General features: G+C 38.0%; 1 protein-coding gene across 5 annotated transcripts; it reads right to left on the bottom strand.

Moving 5' to 3' along the window:
* Positions 1–444: 444 nt before the first annotated feature.
* Positions 445–19,594, bottom strand: LOC122296066 (serine/threonine-protein kinase STY8-like). Of its 5 annotated transcripts, none has more exons than XM_043105467.1 (16): positions 19,152–19,594; positions 17,684–17,798; positions 10,764–10,876; positions 10,392–10,571; positions 9,436–9,508; positions 8,595–8,705; positions 7,898–7,948; positions 5,648–5,787; positions 5,446–5,553; positions 4,442–4,515; positions 2,874–3,049; positions 1,946–2,041; positions 1,445–1,525; positions 1,299–1,349; positions 872–1,012; positions 445–762 (listed from the first exon to the last, which is right to left on the bottom strand). In XM_043105467.1, exons 1-16 carry the CDS (start codon positions 19,340–19,342, stop codon positions 733–735), a joined length of 1,731 nt encoding a protein of 576 aa, XP_042961401.1. In that variant the 5' UTR covers positions 19,343–19,594; the 3' UTR covers positions 445–732. The 5 variants fall into 5 exon arrangements, 4 of the variants coding, with proteins under 4 accessions (XP_042961401.1, XP_042961403.1, XP_042961402.1 ...); XM_043105469.1 differs by having other exon boundaries at positions 10,452–10,571; XM_043105468.1 differs by having other exon boundaries at positions 10,392–10,565.
* Positions 19,595–20,153: the final 559 nt, after the last annotated feature.

The following is a 20,153-nucleotide window of genomic DNA, read 5'->3' as shown; positions in this document are numbered from 1 at the left end:
ATCACCCCTAATTACATTCAAGGTCGAGACACAATTAGGAAGGATTCCTGCTACTAGCCAAGTAGCCATGGCGGACATTGAAGATTGAACTCAGTATAGTGAAGTGGGATTCTAAATCCATGCCATCGGCCCTAGATGTCACCCAACATGGCATCTCACCTCCTTGCAAGCGGCCCAAATGCCAAGCTAAAATAAGATGATATGAGATTTTAGGCAAATGGCACCTCAATGTAGCCTATTTAGGACTTAATGCTCCACCCAATACAGAGTTTCCTGATTTTCAAAGCTCTTCCAACTAATCAGATTTTGCTGGTAATTCAAGATGCAACGAAGTTTACCGATCACATATGGAGGCGGAAATGCGATCACAAAAGGCATGCCCTAGTTTTTTGGGTATCCGTACTCGATCCGCTCAAAAGTACGACCCTTACTCTAAAACAATTCTCACCGTGAAATTTATCGTGGTATTAGTACTTAAAGAGTCACTGGAAAAAGTATACAAATAATACAGACTATGGGACCCCTCCCTCCTTTTGTCTCTCTCACTTTGTATAAGACAGCCTTCAGAACTTTCCTTTCACTCGGTTGTACAAAATAACCTCATATATATATAGTAAATATATATATGTAACTTAAGAACCAAAAACAGGGGGAAACCAAAAAAATTAAATTAAAAATCCTCACCCAAATGCCTAAAAATAAGCCGCTTTGAGTATCGCGTACTGGGTATGTTCAACTACCATTTGTTACTTCCGAAGTTTTCTGAAATTGACATTCCGGGATTACATACAGAACAACACAAAACTCTAAAAGAAAAAAAGAATGGAAAGGAGAATGACAATTGTGGCTCGAAGGAGAGTGACAATTATACCTGAACTTCTTGAAGGAGAATTTTAAGTTCAGTTGTTATCTCAGAGAAGGAAGGCCTCTTTTCAGGAACTGCTTCCCAACATCTCTGCATTAATTCTAACAGCTTGGGGTGTGCATTCTTTGGAAGATCAGGACGAAGTCCCTAGAAAATAGAATACATGAAATAACTTTTAGGTTCAGATAAATTCAGAAGCTTAACTTTTGTCTCCAGACAAGAAGTGTGGAATAATACTAGACTCCCTGAGCCATTAGATACCAACACTTAATGTGTCAAATATACAGGCTCCCAGAGGGAGTCTTTTTTTTTTTATGGGTAATACTAAAAAAATACCAGAGCTTTAAAACTGAAGAGATGCAACATCATAGCCCAAAAAAAATGCAAAAGCATTAATTACTAAATCACAACTCAGATATTCAGACGTGCAAACCTGTCTCACACCCAGGGCAGCTTGTAGTGGAGTCATGCTATCATATGGAACCTGCCATAAAATAAGCTTACAGGAATGTCATTTATCTCGACTTGTATGGCACTTTTTTCTCTGAAATTGAATTGTTTTAAAAAGAAAGAACATGCCTTGGCTGTCACTAGCTCCCACAGGACTATTGCAAAACTGAATACGTCTGCTTTCTGATTATATGGTTGGTGGTTTATGACCTTGTGAAAAAGAACAGAAATGAGCAGGAAAACTGTAAGAATGCTTGCATATGAATATAAAATCAGAGACATTAAACTTCAAATTTATTCTCGTATGGAATAAAAGCAAGTAAAAGAATTATATAACTGCTCCTGTAAGATCTGCTCAGCTCTGCCACCTAAGATACAGAATCCATAAGGTTATTTACTTCTAAAAAGGCAAGTACCTAAGCCATTACTGGAAGATATCAAAAGAAAGGGTCATTATTAAACAAGTCGGAAGGGTGAGATTCTCAGTGAAAGGATAAAACAGCAAAGTAAGAGTTGATTATCGGATCAGTTAAAAGAATCTAGAACTCTATTATGTAAATTTAGACGCGATATTTTAAAAATCAAAAGCTCAAAAACCGAAAGGTAATATAAAACTTAATTAATACCAACCTCAGGTGCCATCCATCTGTATGTTCCAGTCTCTGCTGTCATCACTCCCTCTTGATTTTGGAATCGAGCAACGCCAAAATCTGCCACCTTAACAACCTTGAGACCAAAAAACACAACTTCCATGAAAAAATTAATATTAGTAAAAACAGAAGATCACAACCTTGTCACTCTTTAACTCACTGGAGAAAAAAATATTTCAATTTGAAGTCTAACCATCAACAATTTGTATTTTTGCTATCAGGTCAATGTCCATAGACAATGATAAATATGATGACAACATCAATAGTGTGAAGCATGACACCATAGAAATAACCAAGGGTTCACTGGATTCATTGTCAGGGGTGAGATTTCAAGAGGGAAGTATCAATTACAATCAATTAAAATGCTAATAATGATTATAATCATAGTAATTTCGTACAAGTCAATTCTGTTATAATTCAAATCCTACAGATCACTATAAGTCTGTACTCAGCTTTTCAAGCCAAATACATAACTAAAATATGAGCAACTCATGCCAAAAGATCAGAAACAAAAAAGAAAAATAATCATTCCCCATATCCATATCTAGTTCTTTTTACTGGCTATCAACACTTGATATAAAAATGGAAAACATTTACTACCGGCACTAAATTTTTTCAGGGTGGAACTGCACTGTTGGCTAGTTAGAGAAAAAGAATTCACCATTAGGTATATGAAAATTATTCTAGGATTCTTTATAAGTATCATTTGGCTCTTGAAGGTTGTCTGCACATCGAAATATTAAAACTTATGGTGTACATTTGAACCATAAAAAGAGACTTGGCTTTTATTTCTTCCGAAAATCGTTTCTTTATATATTATTAATCTTATATAGTTGTAAAAGGGAAATTTAATCACTAAGCTGCTTCAGCCATGAATCAATCAAATCAATATTTCCACAAATTCTTACATTGTGAGTGTCCATTAACAAATTTGCTGTCTTCAGGTCCCTATGGATTATGTTGTTTTGATGCAAGTACTCCATTCCCATACTGACATCAATTGCAAACTCCAACAGCTGAGGGAGTTCCAAGATGTTATGATTCTTATGCAGGAAATCGTACAGGCTTCCTCCAGGCATGTACTCTGCAAACAAGATCAAAATCCTAGTAGTCAAGGCCAAGAGCCAACTCTCTAGGTCGAAAAGATGAAAATAGACACTTATTAAAATACAAGCCTAATACATAAAAAAGAACTGTGATGGCATATTTCACTGTACTTGATGCACCGACAGGACTACAAAGGGAATTGATTCAAAGTATGCAACAAATGACAGCCTCTGAAATTGGTTCCCCGACATCAAAAAAAAAAAAAAAAATGACAGCCTCTGAAATTCATAAAAAAGAACTAAATTTCGTACAGGAATGATATGTCATCGCCATATGTTCAACGATTTCTCGACTTAAATCTCAAATAATGTTGAATTATATTTTGACCTCCTAGTTTAGCTCTTAAATTCTTAATTTGGGTGCCTTATATTAGCTGTCTTGTTCTTGACTTGTTCCCTTTGCAGTACATATTGAAACAAAAGTGAAGCTCTCAAATGATTACTTCAATGAGTACCAACATAATTATCACAAAGGTTTAGGCCTCATTTGGATAGGCAGATGAGATGATAAGAGATGAGAAATCTATGAATAGTAGTATTAAGGTGTGTGAATGGTAGTGAAATAGTAAAGTTGAGAATTTTATTGGGTTTTGGGAAAGGAGTGCAAAAAAGTTGAATAAATATATTATAAGAGTTAAAATATTGTTAGAATTTATTTTGGGATTTGAAAAAGTTGAAATGTTTTTGTGTTTTATATGGAAGTTTGGAAAAATTGTTATGATTAGATAAAAAAGTATGAAAGAGAAATTGAAAAGTGCTTGTGTTTGAGTAGTGTTTGGATGTTGAGATGAGATGAGATGGGATGAGATGAGACCAACTGCATATCCAAATGGGGCCTCAGTCTTCATATCACCAAAATTAAAGTGCAGATTATTTAAACATTTCATTGACACACGGTACATGAGGTAAAGCAATAGGCATTCAACCTAGACTACTGAGTGATGGCAGTGGAAGACACCTAAGGTTGTACATCAGCTGAGAGAACTAAGCCAAACAAATTCACAGTAATTTCAACAATTTTTCTCAAGTTACAAAGCTAGAGCAGGAATTTCCTCCACGGATACTTTTGCTCCAATACATGTTCTTATACAAGAGCATGTGAAGATACTAATTTCTTGAGCGAATCATGCTACTGGAAATTACAGTATGAAACTTGGAAAAGTTCATTTATTTCAACTCATGTCAAGGACAACAACCTTTCGACATCTAGAGTTCATTCATTTTATTCTACTTGCAGTGTCAGCCACAGCTTCGGGCATGGCAGTCATAAATTCCAGTGGATGAAACCAAAAACAAAAAGGCTGACTTAAAAACAAAGAAAACTACTTAAGTAAAAAAAAAACATTTGAGTTTCCAATCAGGGTTTCTACCCGTTACGATGCACAAATGAGGAGGCTTTGTACATGCACCTATGAAACGAACGACATTCTTGTGCCGGACCTCCCTGCATTCAGATAAACAAAAGCCATAAAGTACAGAAAAAGTGGTTAATACATATATTACAATGGTGAGCAGTAATCTTGACACTCATCCCAAAAGAGATTAGAAACTAAAATATTTTTCTCAAGTTCAATGGGAAAAGGCAAAAAAAATAAATTATAATTTATAAATGCGAACATAATATAAAATCACAAGAGACCCCATAGTTTTGTTAGCAAATGCAGGTACTGGTAATTGTCATAAATTGCACCATAAAAAAATGCAATGAGGATGTGTACAGTTGAGATATGCAGAACAAGAAGGAAAGGTGAGATCAATGATGATTCCATCATACATGATTGAGTTGTGAAAACTTCTGGATAGGTATTCGACATCTCAATTGAATCTTGACGGTTAAAGAATCTCTTTCTAGGTTCTGTAGAACAATTAGGAGATTTATAGAAGACACATGGGTTATGCTTCTAACGACTACATGCTATAGGGTGGTAGTCGAGCTTATGGGGTCACACTCACAAGCTCTAACAAGAAACATTTGAATTTAAATCTCATTAATATTACAAGTATATCATACCGAATCCCATTAATCGAATCAATTTTTGAGAAATACGACACATCTAAGTCACACATGGAATTGGTGGTTGGATGGGTGATAAAATAGAACCCTGAGTCTTGAATAGTGATGGGATTGATGATAAAGAAAGTAATTCGGTTCTGGTCGGTAAGTGGGGAAGGTCACTGTGATGGAAAGGAAAAAAACACTTACCCCTAGCCATGTAGCCAAAAGGATCTAGTAAGCAGACAAAACAACATGTCAAAGAATGTCTATATACTGTTACATTGTTGGGTTTTTTCGTAGTAAGATGCATCAGAAAAAAAATCTTTAGCATTTAAAGTACACCACGAATAATATAGAAACAGTTGCTAAACTCTTCACCTTAGAATTGCCACTTCGTGAGAAAACTCATCCTCCAGAGCATTGTTCAAATGCTCAGATCTAAGAATCTTGACGGCAACATCTTCACTAAGATAAACTCCATGATACCTTCAGATTACAGCAATAGATTACTGAGCAACATAGTGGGGGACAATTAAGAAGGGGAAGGGGGGTGGACAGACAGCATCAAAATGCAACTTACAGATCTCCACAAGAACCAGATGCAATTCTTTCTCCCATCTTCAGTAATCTTCTATCTATTTCCCAATCTCCAGATTTTGCTTCTGCAGACAATGCTTTTTCGACAGCTGAATGAGAATTATAAGATCGGGACCACGATCCCTATATTTCCAAAGGAGTATATTCATTACTCTTTTATTGGTGTTCATTTTTTACTCATAAGAAGAAAAAAATTAAGGAAGAAGACTATAGAATTGCTCTTCTAGTTCCAGAAACTGACAACACAAATGCACTAGACATCATCTAAATAGTGAAAATTAAGAAGCCATAACCCCAACCAATCGACCAAGACCACTAACATTTTACAAGATACAGTGAAAGCAAGGACTGACAAATTTTAAAGCGGACAGTATATGAAAATAATGTGTGTATCAACGCCAAAAGCAGGTCATTTATAGAAGGAAAACGAAAAACAGGAAATTTCATGTGCTATTTGAAAGATTTCTTGTCTAAAAAAGCAAAAGTTCACAAGTACTTAGATTTGGGAGATAAGACAAGATGATGGGGCATTGTTATGTTTAAACATGGAAAAAGTACAGGGGATAAATAAGAGAGGAAGTCTCAAGATTAGACAGCATTAAACCAACTCAAACTATACGGTTTGTTTCAGGGCTTTGAAATCCCTATTTTAGTAACACAATAACAACATCCTGCAAGTTAGAATACCAAGCAAAGTATAATTAAATGAATCTTAATTTTATAATTTTTGGGTGATTAAAGTGTGGACACAACAAAAGAAGACAGAATGAAGGGTAAATTAATATCTCAACCTATACCTTCTTAGTAAGCTAACATAGACAAACCTCTAATCCATGAATCATCAATTACAGAAATCCACGGGGGTTATTGTGAGTTTAGAAACTCTAGGTATTAGTTGCTTTCAATACATGGGAGTGTCATAATCATTACGATTATGTTTTTTGGCTAACAAAGTCCAAACTCGCAGCGTCACACCAAAAGTAGTACTCTGACTTTCAGAAATAGAACTAAACATGAAGATAGTGATTGGAAGAATAGACTCCGCTTAACACAAGGTTGAAAATTGTGAGAAAAATGCAAAAAATAAAGCAATTAATTGCAGAGAAAAAGGCTAATGGTCAAGCACCACAAACAGCCCCATGTGGCCCAGTACCATAATAGTGAGATATAAATTTTAGTCACAGGCCCCCTTACGGATACAGATAACTCATATTAACCCGCAAAAGCTCAACTGCACATTTTGTTAGAATGCAAATCTAGGCACAGAGATATAATGATAAGCTCATCGTATAAGAAATTCGGAGAGAAACCTAAGACTAATTTTGGAGCCAAAAATTGTAGTTCTAATATAATATTCCGTCATTCAATACATATCATTAGCTTATAAGACTTTGCAATCAAACTAGGCTTTTCAAACTGAATTGTTAAGTTCTATTTACCATTAGCATTTCAGATGAGATGCATATAGGAAAAATTCACAATACAAACAAGCAGGCCCTTTAAATGGATTAGGCCATAACCAATTCACGTATTGTAACATATCTAGAATGGACATAGAAGCAAGAATTTTCAAGTAAGAATCAACTTCCGGTGGCCACTATATCCATTTCTAAGGCAGGTTTGGGAGTCATCATTAATTCCTTTTTCCTTTATTCACCAACCATATGCAGCAAAAGACAATCCCTGGTACCATTCACTTCACACAGCTGTGTTAGCACAATGTAACATGGTCAAGGGTATAGGCACTGGCAACTGAACATTCCAAAGTGGTAAGAATCCCTAAGAAATGTATGGATCTAATACTTGGACATGCACCCACACCTGCACCCATCTCCTAACCCTTTGTCCTGATAAATAAGAGAATTTATATAAAAAATACAATAAGATGTGCAACCCTAGCACGCACCTATGCTCATTTCTTTCAGAGCATTAGAAACTACTGATTGTGGGAGAAATTAAGGGACTTGTAAAGAAAAATAGAATATCCAAAAACAAGAGACCCAGGAAACTCATCTGAGTTGGACCGTTTTAATTTCATTCTTAAAGGAGTAATACCAACTTTCCAAGACTCATGCAAACAGTAATATCCAAGTGCATTTGATACTATGGCCGGTTTTCTGTTTTTATGATCTCAACACGCTACCAATCCATAGCCCCCCTTCTTCAACGATATGATTTCAACATCTAAAGAACACATAAAAATTGATTATGAATTCAATAAGACACAAATTACCTCACTTTTAGCAACTGCTGTTTCCATAGCTTCATACAAACCATCTGTATCCTGGCCACAACATTGCAAAGTCAGCAACATTTGGACTCAGCACAGATCCCTGTCATAAAAGAAATATAATCACAATGCTCCTTATTATATTACAAGCTCGCCGTCCTGGGATAAGCCACAATTTGTTTAATTTAACCAATTTGAAACAAAAACGTGATAATTGAATGCAATTGTATGAAAAGTAATTGATAAAGACATCAACTTCATATAACAATTTCACAAAAGTTCACCAGGACAGGACACTGCAAAATAATTACAACACGAGAACGTTTATGGCAGATGTGCAACAAGTGATAACAGGACTGATTTTTTCTTTTCTATTTGTACTTTTTATTTTATTTATTTTTTATTCTTTTGGCTTTTTCTTTGGTTCCTGGTTTTTTAGAAAGCATCAGAAGTGAAGAAACAAAACCATGAAGTGCCACATAAAATTATATGGTAATGCTACTGAGGAAGGATAAAAATGAAAACATGTAATCAATAAAATTAGAGCATTGCAATAGAAGAAACCTCAAAGAAAAGTTATAGGTGTATAAGCAGCCATAATTTATATTATACCAAAAGAAAAATATCATGGGCGAACCAAAGTTCTGAAAGTACAAAGGGCAACATGAACAACAATAAAACAATAAAAATGACAGAGTACCTCAGCACGCCACCCATCCACCACAAATACATCCAGGGAGTAGCCGTCAGTTGTTGAGAACACATGTGCTTCACGGATGTTCAATCCTATATCCGAAAGCAATGCAGAAAGCTAGAACAAAATAACAGCAGGTTATTAAAACTCCATATGCTATTAGGCCTGATGTTTTTCCAGTTTTAGTTGTCACGTATTGACAACCTTGGAGGGCAATGGTGTCTGTCAGAAGTAAGATGGCTATAAGTTTAAGTTAATGCAATAGAATTCCATTTTCCGAAAAGGCAACTTTATTCACCAGGTTTGTTAAGAATACGTTATATTTGTAGTAAACATAGTACTATGTCAGTGCTAACATTTGATGCAGATGCAAAAAATGTGGCAAGCATTTCAATTACAGTATTGTGAATAGATAAAATCCAGCATGGATTCAAAGTAAAGAACTACTTTGAATGCCAAAGAAGAGTTTTTTCAAAAGGTATATTTTTACAGAGGCCAGAAATTTATCCCATCAAGACAAAAGCAGGATCCAGAAAGAAATCTAGCATGGTCAGATGACCAACTGTAAATTTGATGTAGCTGGTTGAACACCAAGGATGAGTTACATAACGAATAATCACAATAATGTATTGGACAAACTGCACCCATTAGAAGGAACACTAAAGTACACATACAGAGCTCATCAAGCAATTGAATGATTCAAGTAACCAGATAACATTAAAAAAAATACAATACTAGAAATAAAGTTATACTAGTTCGTGGAAGTATAAGACCAATAAACAATGAAATAAAGTGAAAGCAATTACCCACTGTCTAAAAATTAGTATGTTTCTTCCAAATAACATACCTGACTAAGAAGCTTGGGCTTGTCAATGGTGGAAAATATCACTTCATGAATTGGAATGTTTGAAAATTCTTGCCTGCATTGTGTTTCAACAATCGTCAACTTAATTAACTAGTACATGCTAAATGTGTGTAGACTGTAACCGTACAGCCAACATTTTGGCTTTAGATAATTGCCAGAATTACTTCTTCCTCCACAGAATAGTCTAGAGAAGTTAATCCAGAAAGAACTTGATCAGAGATGATGGGTGAGATGCATGCAATATGCCTTCAGCACACAACAAACGAAGAAAAGGCTCTACTATACATGAAATATACATATTCTTGCTTTTTATGCATTCGATATATAACCACACATATAAATGTAAAGAATCAGAAACAAACTACCGTCCACACAATTTAAATAAAAGAGGCATTCATTCACTACTTGAAAGCATTTTCAGAAAAAGGAAGCTGCATTTTTCATATAACATGAATGTTTAAAAGAACAAGTCTGTATTTGTTATGTTTAAAAATTGAAGCATCCCAACATCAGATACAGCTTCTACTTTGAAGTATCCATGCTCCCTGGGACAGAGAGCTTCTCTCCAAATTCCCCCACCAAAAGTCGTGTTTCTGCTTCATTAGGAGTACATGCTCAGATCTAAAACTAGCCTAACATGTTTACATGTTAAACCTTTGTTATTTTATCTGGGTGCTGTCTTTTCACACTGCCAATGCTCTAATATGACTTTTCATTTCAGATAATAATGGTTACCAATGAAAGGAAACCCTAGTTCTGAGTATTTAATAGCAACATAATGGAAATTATTGAAATACTCTACATATTAAAACCACTGTACAAACAAAGAGTAAAGTTATACTATTTTGAAAGCAGGAGAATCTTGCTCATCTATAGTTAGGTTAGTTTTTTTACAAGTATCTATAGTTACATTAGTTAATAGTGTCTGCACTTTAAACCTTCTGGAACAGCATAGAAACGGAAGAAATGCTAACGCTAACAAAGACTTGCTCAGGCACCTTCTGCAAAAGTTCTCTGTATGATATCTCCCCTCCATGTCTCTTGGATTCCTTCTAACATCCAAATTTAGGTCCTCAAGCTTATAGCAAGGTTCAAACTCAATAGCACAATCCCTGGTCCTAGTTACAGAAATGATATTAATATGAAATTGAGAAAAAGAAAACCACAACTTGAGAATGAGAACTACAGTCACTGGAATCCCACAGTAACTAATGAAGAGAAATACTACAATATTTTCATTGAATTAAGTAGAGGGATTGGGAAAGAAAGAAGGGACGGGAGGGGGGGAACTGCCAGCAAAGGTCAAATACCTTTTCTGAGATGGCACTACTTCTTCATTAGCAGCATTACAAGATGGCCTTGGGGTAGAGAGAGCACTTACAGATTGCTGATCATCATTACCATCGGTTCTAGTAGAAGCAGTCTACCCAGCATGACACAGAAACAAAAAAAGAATTGAAGACATAATGAAGAACATACACGTTCATAGGAGTAAGAATATACAAGGCTTAAAACAAAATGGAAGGAAAAACCAAAAGTAACATCATAAAGTATGATAGTTTACATATTTTCATAGGAGTAAAATTCTTCATGGTTTCAGTATGCCATGGAAAACAAAACTTTCCAAACTTGAAAAGTAAGCAATTGGAAGATGCAATTAGATTAAAATATTGCTCCACATACATCAAATGGTACGTAAACTAGATGTGCATTGATCCAGATCAAAATTTTCTCTTCTTTTCTTGTCTTTTTTCCTCTGATAAGTAATCCGGATCAGATTTTTTTTTTTTTTGATAAATAAACAAATTGTATTGATCAATGGCAAAGCCAGTATTACACCTCTAACGCCCTAACTAGGTAGACACATTAGAGACAAGAAAATCATGCATGGCCATGCCATCAAAATCCACAGCAATAGCCCAGTTACAAAGTGTTCTGAAAAATAAAAGTTTAAGCTCCTCTACTGATCTTTCTTGGTCCTCAAAGGTCCTCTCATTTCGCTCCTGCCATACACACCACATAATGCATAGAGGGATCATCTTCCAAATAGCTTTAATTGATTTTCTGCCCCTTATATTTGACCGGCTAGCCAGTGCCACCTCCACGGTTTTAGGCATAACCCAAGCCATATCCAGTCGTGAGAATACCTCATTCCAAAGGACCCTTACCGTATCACAGTGTAGAAGGAGATGGTTCGACCGACTCTCCCCTTCTTCTGCACATGCAACACCAGTCCGCGATAATGATCCTTCTTTTTCTCAGATTCTCTGTAGTAAGTATCTTTCTCAGGGATGCAGTCCAAACAAAGAATGATACTTTAGGAGGAGCCTTATTTCTCCAGATTTTTCTCCAGGGCCACGAAGAGGTGGGCTTCTGGGTGAGGGTCTTATAGAAAGAGCGAACTGAAAAAATATCTTTGTCTATTAGAGACCACCTCAACACGTCCTCTTGCTGGCTATTGGGTCTTATAGAGTATATGAGGCTGTAGAAGTCCTCAAATATACTTAATTCCCAGTCTTGTGCAGCCCTACTAAAATTAATGTTCCAAAGAATCTGGCCCCCCTCTAACTCCATGACTTCTACCACTGAAGCCTCCTTATCTCTAGCCAACTGGAACAGATGAGGGTACAAGTCTTTCAAGGCCCTACTAGCACACCATACATCTCTCCAGAATTTGATTCTTGAACCCGTGCCCACACGAAGCTTTACATGTCGATTAAAGACCCCCCATCCTCTTCTTATATGTTTCCATAACCCCACTCCATAAGCTCCCCTTACTTCTCTAGTGCACCACGCCCCCCATAGACCGCCATACTTCTTCGCAACCACCAGTTTCCATAGCGAATCATGTTCGCTGGCAAATCTCCATAGTCATTTGCCTAATAGCGCTTGGTTGAACATCCTTAGGTTTCGAACCCCCAAGCCTCCCCCTAATATAGGACGACACACCTGCTCCCACTTAACCAAGTGGAATTTGAACTCCTCCCCCAAGCCCCCCCATAAGAAATCTCATTGGAGCTTCTCAATACGAATCGCCACACTAGCTGGTATTGGAAAAAGAGATAAAAAGTAGGTAGGTAAGCTAGAGAGTGTACTCTTTATCAATGTAGTCCTTCCACCTTTTGATAAGTACAACCTCTTCCACCCCACCAATCTCCGCTATTTTTTCGATAACTGAATCCCACACCGCGGACGCCCTCGAGGCACTCCCTAAAGGAAGTCCCAAATAAGTCATAGCGAAAGAAGATATCTTACACCCCATCGTTCTCGCTAGGTGACGAATATTAGAAACTTCCCCTATGGGCACCAACTCTGATTTTTCCCAATTCACCTTTAACCCAGAGACGGCCTCGAAGCAAAAGAGTAAAGTCTTTAACACTTGCATATGATTTTGCTCGGCTTCACATGGTATAAGTGTATCATCTGCAAACAGGAGGTGAGAAATGATAATAGTTTCCCCGTCCGTGTTACCAATCGGGATCCCTTTTAAGAGTCCGTTTTCAACCATAACCGAGAGCATCCTACTTAAAGCCTCCATAACTATCATGAACAGTAAATGTGACAATGGATCCCCTTGTCGCAATCCACGAGAACTCTGGAAGAAGCCTACTGGAACTCCATTTAACAACACAGAATTCTTTACCGTAGATATACACCAGTGTATCCACACCCTCCACCGTTCCCCAAAACCACATCTCCTTAGCAAATGTAGAAGAAAATCCGAGTTAACATGATCATAGGCCTTTTCCACGTCTAACTTGCACATGATTCCTGACTTTCCGTCTTTCAACTTGCTATCAAGGCATTCATTGGTCATTGGCAATTAGTACCGCATCCAAGATTTGACTGCCCTTTATGAAGGCATTTTGGGGTTTAGTAATAAGCTGTCCCATGACCTCACTCATTCTGTTTGCAAGTACTTTCGAGATTGATTATCTTATACAACCCATTCACTGGACTAATAGGCCGAAACTCCTTCAAATCCATAGCCCCCACCTTCTTGGGTATCAGTGCTATAAAAGTGGTGTTTAGACTTTTCTCAAATTTTCCATCCATGTAGAACTACTAGAAAACCTTCATAAGGTCCTCTTTTAATACATCCCAACAATCTTGGAAGAAGTCCATGGAGAAACCATCCGGTCCTGGTGCTTTATCCCTGGCCATCTTACTCACTACCTTAAAAACCTCTTAACTCCTCAAACTACCCTTCCAACCGAAAGACGTCATTTGACCTAATAGTGTCAAATTCCATCCCATTTAGGGGAGGCCACCAACCCTCCTGCTCTGTCTTGTAAAGTACCTGCTCATCACTACACTCCGCACCGTCCACTATCAGCTTCTCAATATTGTTATTTCTCCTATGTGAATTTGCAATTCTGTGGAAGAAACTTGTGCTTCGATCTCCTTCCCGCAACCACAGTGCCCTAGACTTTTGCCGCCAAGACATCTCTTCTAACAGAATCAATCTCTCAATCTTAGTGACCAACTCTGATCTCCTGTCTTGTTCTTCCTGAGTGAGTGGTTGTACCTCTTACAGCCTCTCAATCTCCTGTAGTTCCAACATCTTGACTTTCCTGTTTACTTCTACATTGCCAAAAGACTCTAAGTTCCATTCTTTTAGATCTCTTTTTAGGGCTTTCAATTTACCTGCAAAAATGAAACTAGGAGTACCATGGAAATGATAAGAAGACCACCACTGTTTGACCCTTTCCACGAACCCTTCCGATTTTAACCACATATTCTCAAATTTAAACGGCCGACGACCATTATGAACTCCTCCGCAGTCGATCAAAATAGGCCAATGGTCGGAACCAATATGGGGCAAACGTTTTTGCCAGACATTCGGGAAGTGGCTTTCCCATTCTGGAGAAATTAAGAACCGGTCCAATCTAGACCATGACTGATTATTTGACCAAGTCGCAATGCCTCCAGCAAGTGGCAAGTCCACCAAGTTCACATCAAAAATAAACTTCGAGAATTTCTCCATGGCTGGTCTCAATCTTCTAGTACCCAAAACTTCACTCGGGAATCTCACCACATTGAAGTCTCCCCCTATACACCATGGAAGTCCCCACCAGGAATGAATCCCTGATAGTTCCTGCCACAAAAGTTTTCTTGACTGGTCTAGGTTGGGGCCATAAACACCTGCAAAAGCCCATAAGAAATTATCGGAAACACACTTAAAAGAGCATGCTACCACGTACTGCCCAATGCAATCCTCTACTTTCTCTACCACCCGTCTATCCCACATTACCAAAACCCCTCCGGATGCCCCATTTGATGCCAAGAATGACCAATCCACATGACTACCCCTCCATAGGCTCCTCACAAGTTTTCTATCAATCATCTTCAGCTGGGTCTCTTGTAAACACACAATATCCGCCTTCCACTCCCGAAGTAGATTCCTAACCCGTAGCCGCTTCTTTGCCTCGTTTAGCCCACGGATGTTCCAAGACACAATTTTAGGCTTCATTGAGGAATAGACAGCCCCTTCCCTTTCACCCTTCCCCTACTAGCGCTGCTCTCCGTGTTCATCGACCAATTTAATCTTTTAAGCTCCCTATGCTTCTTCGATTCGCCTTTAGTTTTTTTATTGTGACCCGCTTCGATTGCTGTAAATAAGGCCATGAATTGCTCCTCATATCCTTCACTTTCAATCCCCACTAGTTTTTGAATTTCCTTCACCTTATGGAAGACCCAATATGAAATAATTGGTTGCGCTGGTAGGCGAAAGTTCAACGGCACCGGTTCCTCCACCCTACTGATCTGCAAACCCAGAAATTCTCCTTCTACTGGTAGGTCATCCAACCCTAACTGTCCACACACGTCAGGGAAGGTGAGTTCTTCCTCCTCTTCTTGCACCGAAAGCTCTACCTCCTTTGAACTCTCCTCCTCTTCAACCGCTGCCTCCGTTGGTGTGATAGAGGCCTCCACAGAAGCCAAAACCAGTGGATCTGAGCCTATCGAGCTCCTCTGTCCTCCCTGCGCCGGAGAGGACCCATTCCGATGTAGTCTCAGACTCGTTGCTAACCTTGGCAGCGTCATTTTATCACACAAGGCCGCCGGGAACTCATTGGCGGTCTCCAGAACCACCGTCGGCGAGGTCTGTGTCGTCGCCATGACCGTTGCCGCCGACTGCTGCCGCGGTGAAGACACCAAGTCCTCAGAGGCGTCGCAGGAGACTGGGTTGGAAAGACCCGGATTACCCAGGTTTGAGTCTTCAGAAGAGGACCTGGGCTGAGGAGGCCCAGGCCCGAAACAAGGCCCTCCACTCGTGGAGGCCTTGTTTCCGTGTATAACTAAGGGGCTACTAAGCCCCATACCCATCTCCAAGCCCACGGCTTCTTGCCCAACGAGAGGCCCAGCCTCATTTGTTTCAATAAACCCATCCCTCTGAAATGCCACCGTATCAGTCCTCATTCTGTCATCATCCCTTCTCCCTCCTTTTTCCATAACCAGCCCAACATAATTTCTGACTTCCTCCATCTCCTCTGCAGCTTCCTCAACTGCCCTTGTAGCTCCAACAGTCTTTTACTGGACACCCACGTCTCCTGTCCAACTAGCCTGCTACCCTCTACGTTTCGAAAATGGCGTGGGGCTTGATTCCCCCCCAGTGACGTGACCTGCACCTCCAACAGGCCCCCTCTACGTCCTTCCCGCCGTGAGAACCTCCTTGAAGGTTCTGGCCACCATGTTTGAATCCCTTTCCACTCTATTCCTCTGCCCTCCTCCCCCTGTTCCAGACCCAATCCCATTTATCTGAACCATCTCAATAGCCAGGTTTCTCACTTTCCTCCATCCCCATCCATCTTCACCTTCTAGAAAACAGAGCAACTGTGTTCTTCCATCCTTTCCGTATTCAGCAATGGACAAATAACGCCCACGCCTATTCGAACACCGTTAAGCAACAAAACTGCGATAACCCTCTCTGATTACCGAATACACCTCCTTCTTTCCCCCCTTAAGGCAATCCTCCAATATTTTTACTATCCACAGGGTTGTATCTCTGCCCACCAGCAAGTCATACCTCTCCTTCCATCCATGTTTAGAAAAACGAATATTAACTCCTTCCTTTGTGAGGATAAACAACTTGGACTCAACAACTACTTCACGTGATACCATTGCAACCTCCAGAAACTGTAAAGGCTACACCAGAGAACAATAACAACCTCACCGTGACACCCTCACCTATAATGCTAATATATTAAATAGACATAAAATACATTCGGCCATTGTTCTGCCCTATAATTATTATGTGGGGGGGGGGGGGGGGGAGAGAGAGAGAGAGAGAGAGAGAGAGAGAGAGAGAGAGGTTGCTAATTTAAAGCTATGGTAGCATATATGCATTATAACAACCTTGCCGTGACACCCTCACCTATAATGCTAATATATTAAATAGACATAAAATACATTCGACCATTGTTCTGCCCTATAATTATTATGGGGAGAGAGAGAGAGAGAGAGAGAGAGAGAGAGAGAGAGAGGTTGCATTAACATGTTTATTGTGGTGCATTTGGTGGGAACGAAATGACCAGAGCTTCGAAAACTAGGGACGCTCTCTCGATGAACTTAAAAATTTATTTTTCAATGTGTTGTTTCTCTGGGCTATAGCTATAGATTTCAATGGAGTCAGTTTTCATGATTTCCTTGTATCTATCTCTAACTCTTAATTAGGTGTCTTTTCTTGTCTATATCCAGTGCACTTGGGCCACACCTTTTTTTATAGCATTAATGAAATTTATTTTACTAATAAAAAAACAATTGACTTGTTCCAAAGATGTTTACCTTAAGGAGATTACACTCATCAATTAGAAACGTTTTTCTCAACAATAAAGATTACTCTAATATGAAACACCAACTCCTTAAACTTATTGGTTTATGTCATACAATCCATTCTCAGGGAGATTTTCTACATATAGCAAATGACAGTCATGGTATCTAATACTTTAGGTAGAGTTGAGAGCACACATTTCATGACCATACATATGTCAAGGTGCATGTGTATCATACGGGGAACTTATCCAAGTCTCAATTTGAACCCTACTCACATTTGAATCAAGCATTCATTCAATATAAAAGAACGATAGAAGAGAAACCCAAAACAAAAATGAAGGTATGTTATCCAAACACTTTATTTTCAAGAACACAAGCATCACAAAAATAGGTTTCCGTCTCTAACTCCAATCAAATTAAACTCCCGAATGCAATTGAATCAAATGAAAGGTTTTACCTCCAAGAAACGGATATTATAGACAGGTCGCTTCTCTGGGTCCTTTGCCAATGCAAGAATCTTTTGATGTAACAAAACATCTTCAACTCTATCCATATTTACATCAAGTCCATAACTGACAGAAAGAAAAAGCAAATCTGTAAGTTTATCACCTTGCAAGAAAACATGTTTTACCCAACATATAACTTTTTTTTCTAGGTAATCAAGAAGTTTTATTCATAGAAATAGGCAAAGTCCACACAGGTAGTATACATGAAAAGCATCTAGTTAGAGTTTACAATCGAAAGGAGAAAATCACGAACATTTAACACATTACAAACAATGGCCCCCGCCCATAACTATAACTATATTCACATGACTACTTTACATTCAAACTACTGTTAAACAATCGTTTACTTAACTTGAAGAAAATATATAAAAACGACATTGAAAAATTCATCCATGTTAACATACATCTGGGCTCTTTTTTCACAATTTGGTTGTTTATGGTTGTGTATTATTTCTTAGAAGTCCTCTTGGTTGCTTTTAGTCAATTGGGCTGTGGAAAAAATGAAGGCAAAAACTTTCATATCCTATTGCTTAATATTGCTTGGAAAGCTCACCCATACCATATTTGGTTGCAGAGAAATGTCCTGAACCTCACAAACTCATTTGAAGATGATTACCGCTAATGCCATGGTTGCAGTTACAAGTACCAGGATAGCAAGTTATGATGAAGTGCATATATATAAATATATATATAATTGAGTTTCTGGATCGCTAATTTAAAATTTGGTTGCTTGTGCTAGTGTTAGCGTTTTGCTTGCATAAGCATGCTTTGGCTATGCCTATTCTTATTAACACTACCGTTTACTTATCAAAAAAACAAAAGCATGCTTTGCAGTAAGTTTTTCTTCTTCACGGTGATGAAATACAGAATTAATAACTACACTCCTATAATCACTCGAGCGGTAAAAAAATGGAAACAGTTTTTAATAAGCAATATCATCTCCAAAAACACCGAAAAAAAATTTGACAAATTGCACTAGGAAGGGGAAAACTGAAATTTAAAGAAAACTCATTTTATATGCTGACTGTAACACTTTAAATTAAGTTTATGAAAAAACACGCCCTTATTATCTTCAGCAATCCAAGAACTCAATGTCGTACCAATTACGAGGTCACTACCTCTCCAGAACGATTTTAAAGGGATAAGTCAAAAAGTGATAATGGAAACTATACGCAAGATAGCCTTCAATAGAAAGCATTTCAGCCACTGTACAAAGTCACAAATCCACAATCCATTCACACACAACACGTATACGCGTATATACCCCCCGAACCGACTCACACGGTGATCGCAGTGAACTTTACAAAATGAAAGCCACTCGGAATTCGAGAACGAAAAAACTTGTATAGGAAAAACAAACGACAAAAAGAAATCGAAAATAGCAAATAAAATTGAATTTAGAAGCAATCAGAATTGTACCTAGGAGGCAAGCGACTGAAGTGAGCATCCAAGAGCTCGCGAAAATTAGGATTAGAGACGACCTCCTCGCGCCCGCTCTCCACCAACCGGTTGTACACGTCGTTTCGTACATCGTAGCCGCTGAAGCAACCGCCGCCGCCGAAGCTCCGAGGCGGCGACGAGCTCTCTCCCATGCCTTCGACTAAATCCATGCGGTTTCGTGGTATGTATCAAGCTAGGAGTCGAGAATCATGGCGGAGAAGAAGTGAGGGAGAAAAACGAAGAGCAAGGGGGAAGTGAGGTGAGATGCTCCGGAAACGAGGATTAGCAGAGGATCTTTGACTACAGGAAGAATCTAAGAAGAAGAGGGAGAGGCTTGGAGTTTCGAAGGAAGATGGAGGACATTTTCGTCACAAAAAAGGGTAGCACAGAGAGAGAAGAAGAACCTGACTGGGAAGACACGTCTAAGAGAATGTCAGGTTTGTGGCTGTAGCTTTGAAGATAGGATCATAGGAGGCAGATGGTGGTCCCCAGTCTAAAGGTAGACAAGATTTTATGGAAAGGAAAATGTTACTGGCCTTCGATCTTACTATTTATGTATTTTAATTTTTTTAATTAATTTATTTAAAAATATAACTATTAATAAAATTATATATATATTATTTATTTTTAATAAATAGGAATATTAATACAAATACTTAAAAGAAAATTAAAAATAAAAATAAAAAATTATAACTACGGTGCATTAAGTAATAAAAACTGAACAATCCATTTAGTATATGATATATCTATATCTATTTAAAATATATTGTGTCACTCAATCTTTAAACTCGAATCATTTTAAAATTTTTAATTTAAACTAAATGTATTTTAAGATTAAATTATATCAGATAAATGGTATATATTATAAAAACTTTATTCAATATTTAATATGATCTTAGTGATGATTATTTAGCTTACAAGAAGGATGATTGCATGAAGATTAGTTTAATGGGATCAATATTTTTTTAAAGCATTTATCCT

The sequence above is a fragment of the Carya illinoinensis genome, chromosome 15 (genome assembly GCF_018687715.1).
Source record: "Carya illinoinensis cultivar Pawnee chromosome 15, C.illinoinensisPawnee_v1, whole genome shotgun sequence".
In the NCBI taxonomy this organism is placed as follows: Eukaryota; Viridiplantae; Streptophyta; class Magnoliopsida; order Fagales; family Juglandaceae; genus Carya; species Carya illinoinensis.
Note: the sequence above shows the minus strand (reverse complement) of the source record. Positions and strands in the feature narration are given on the sequence as shown.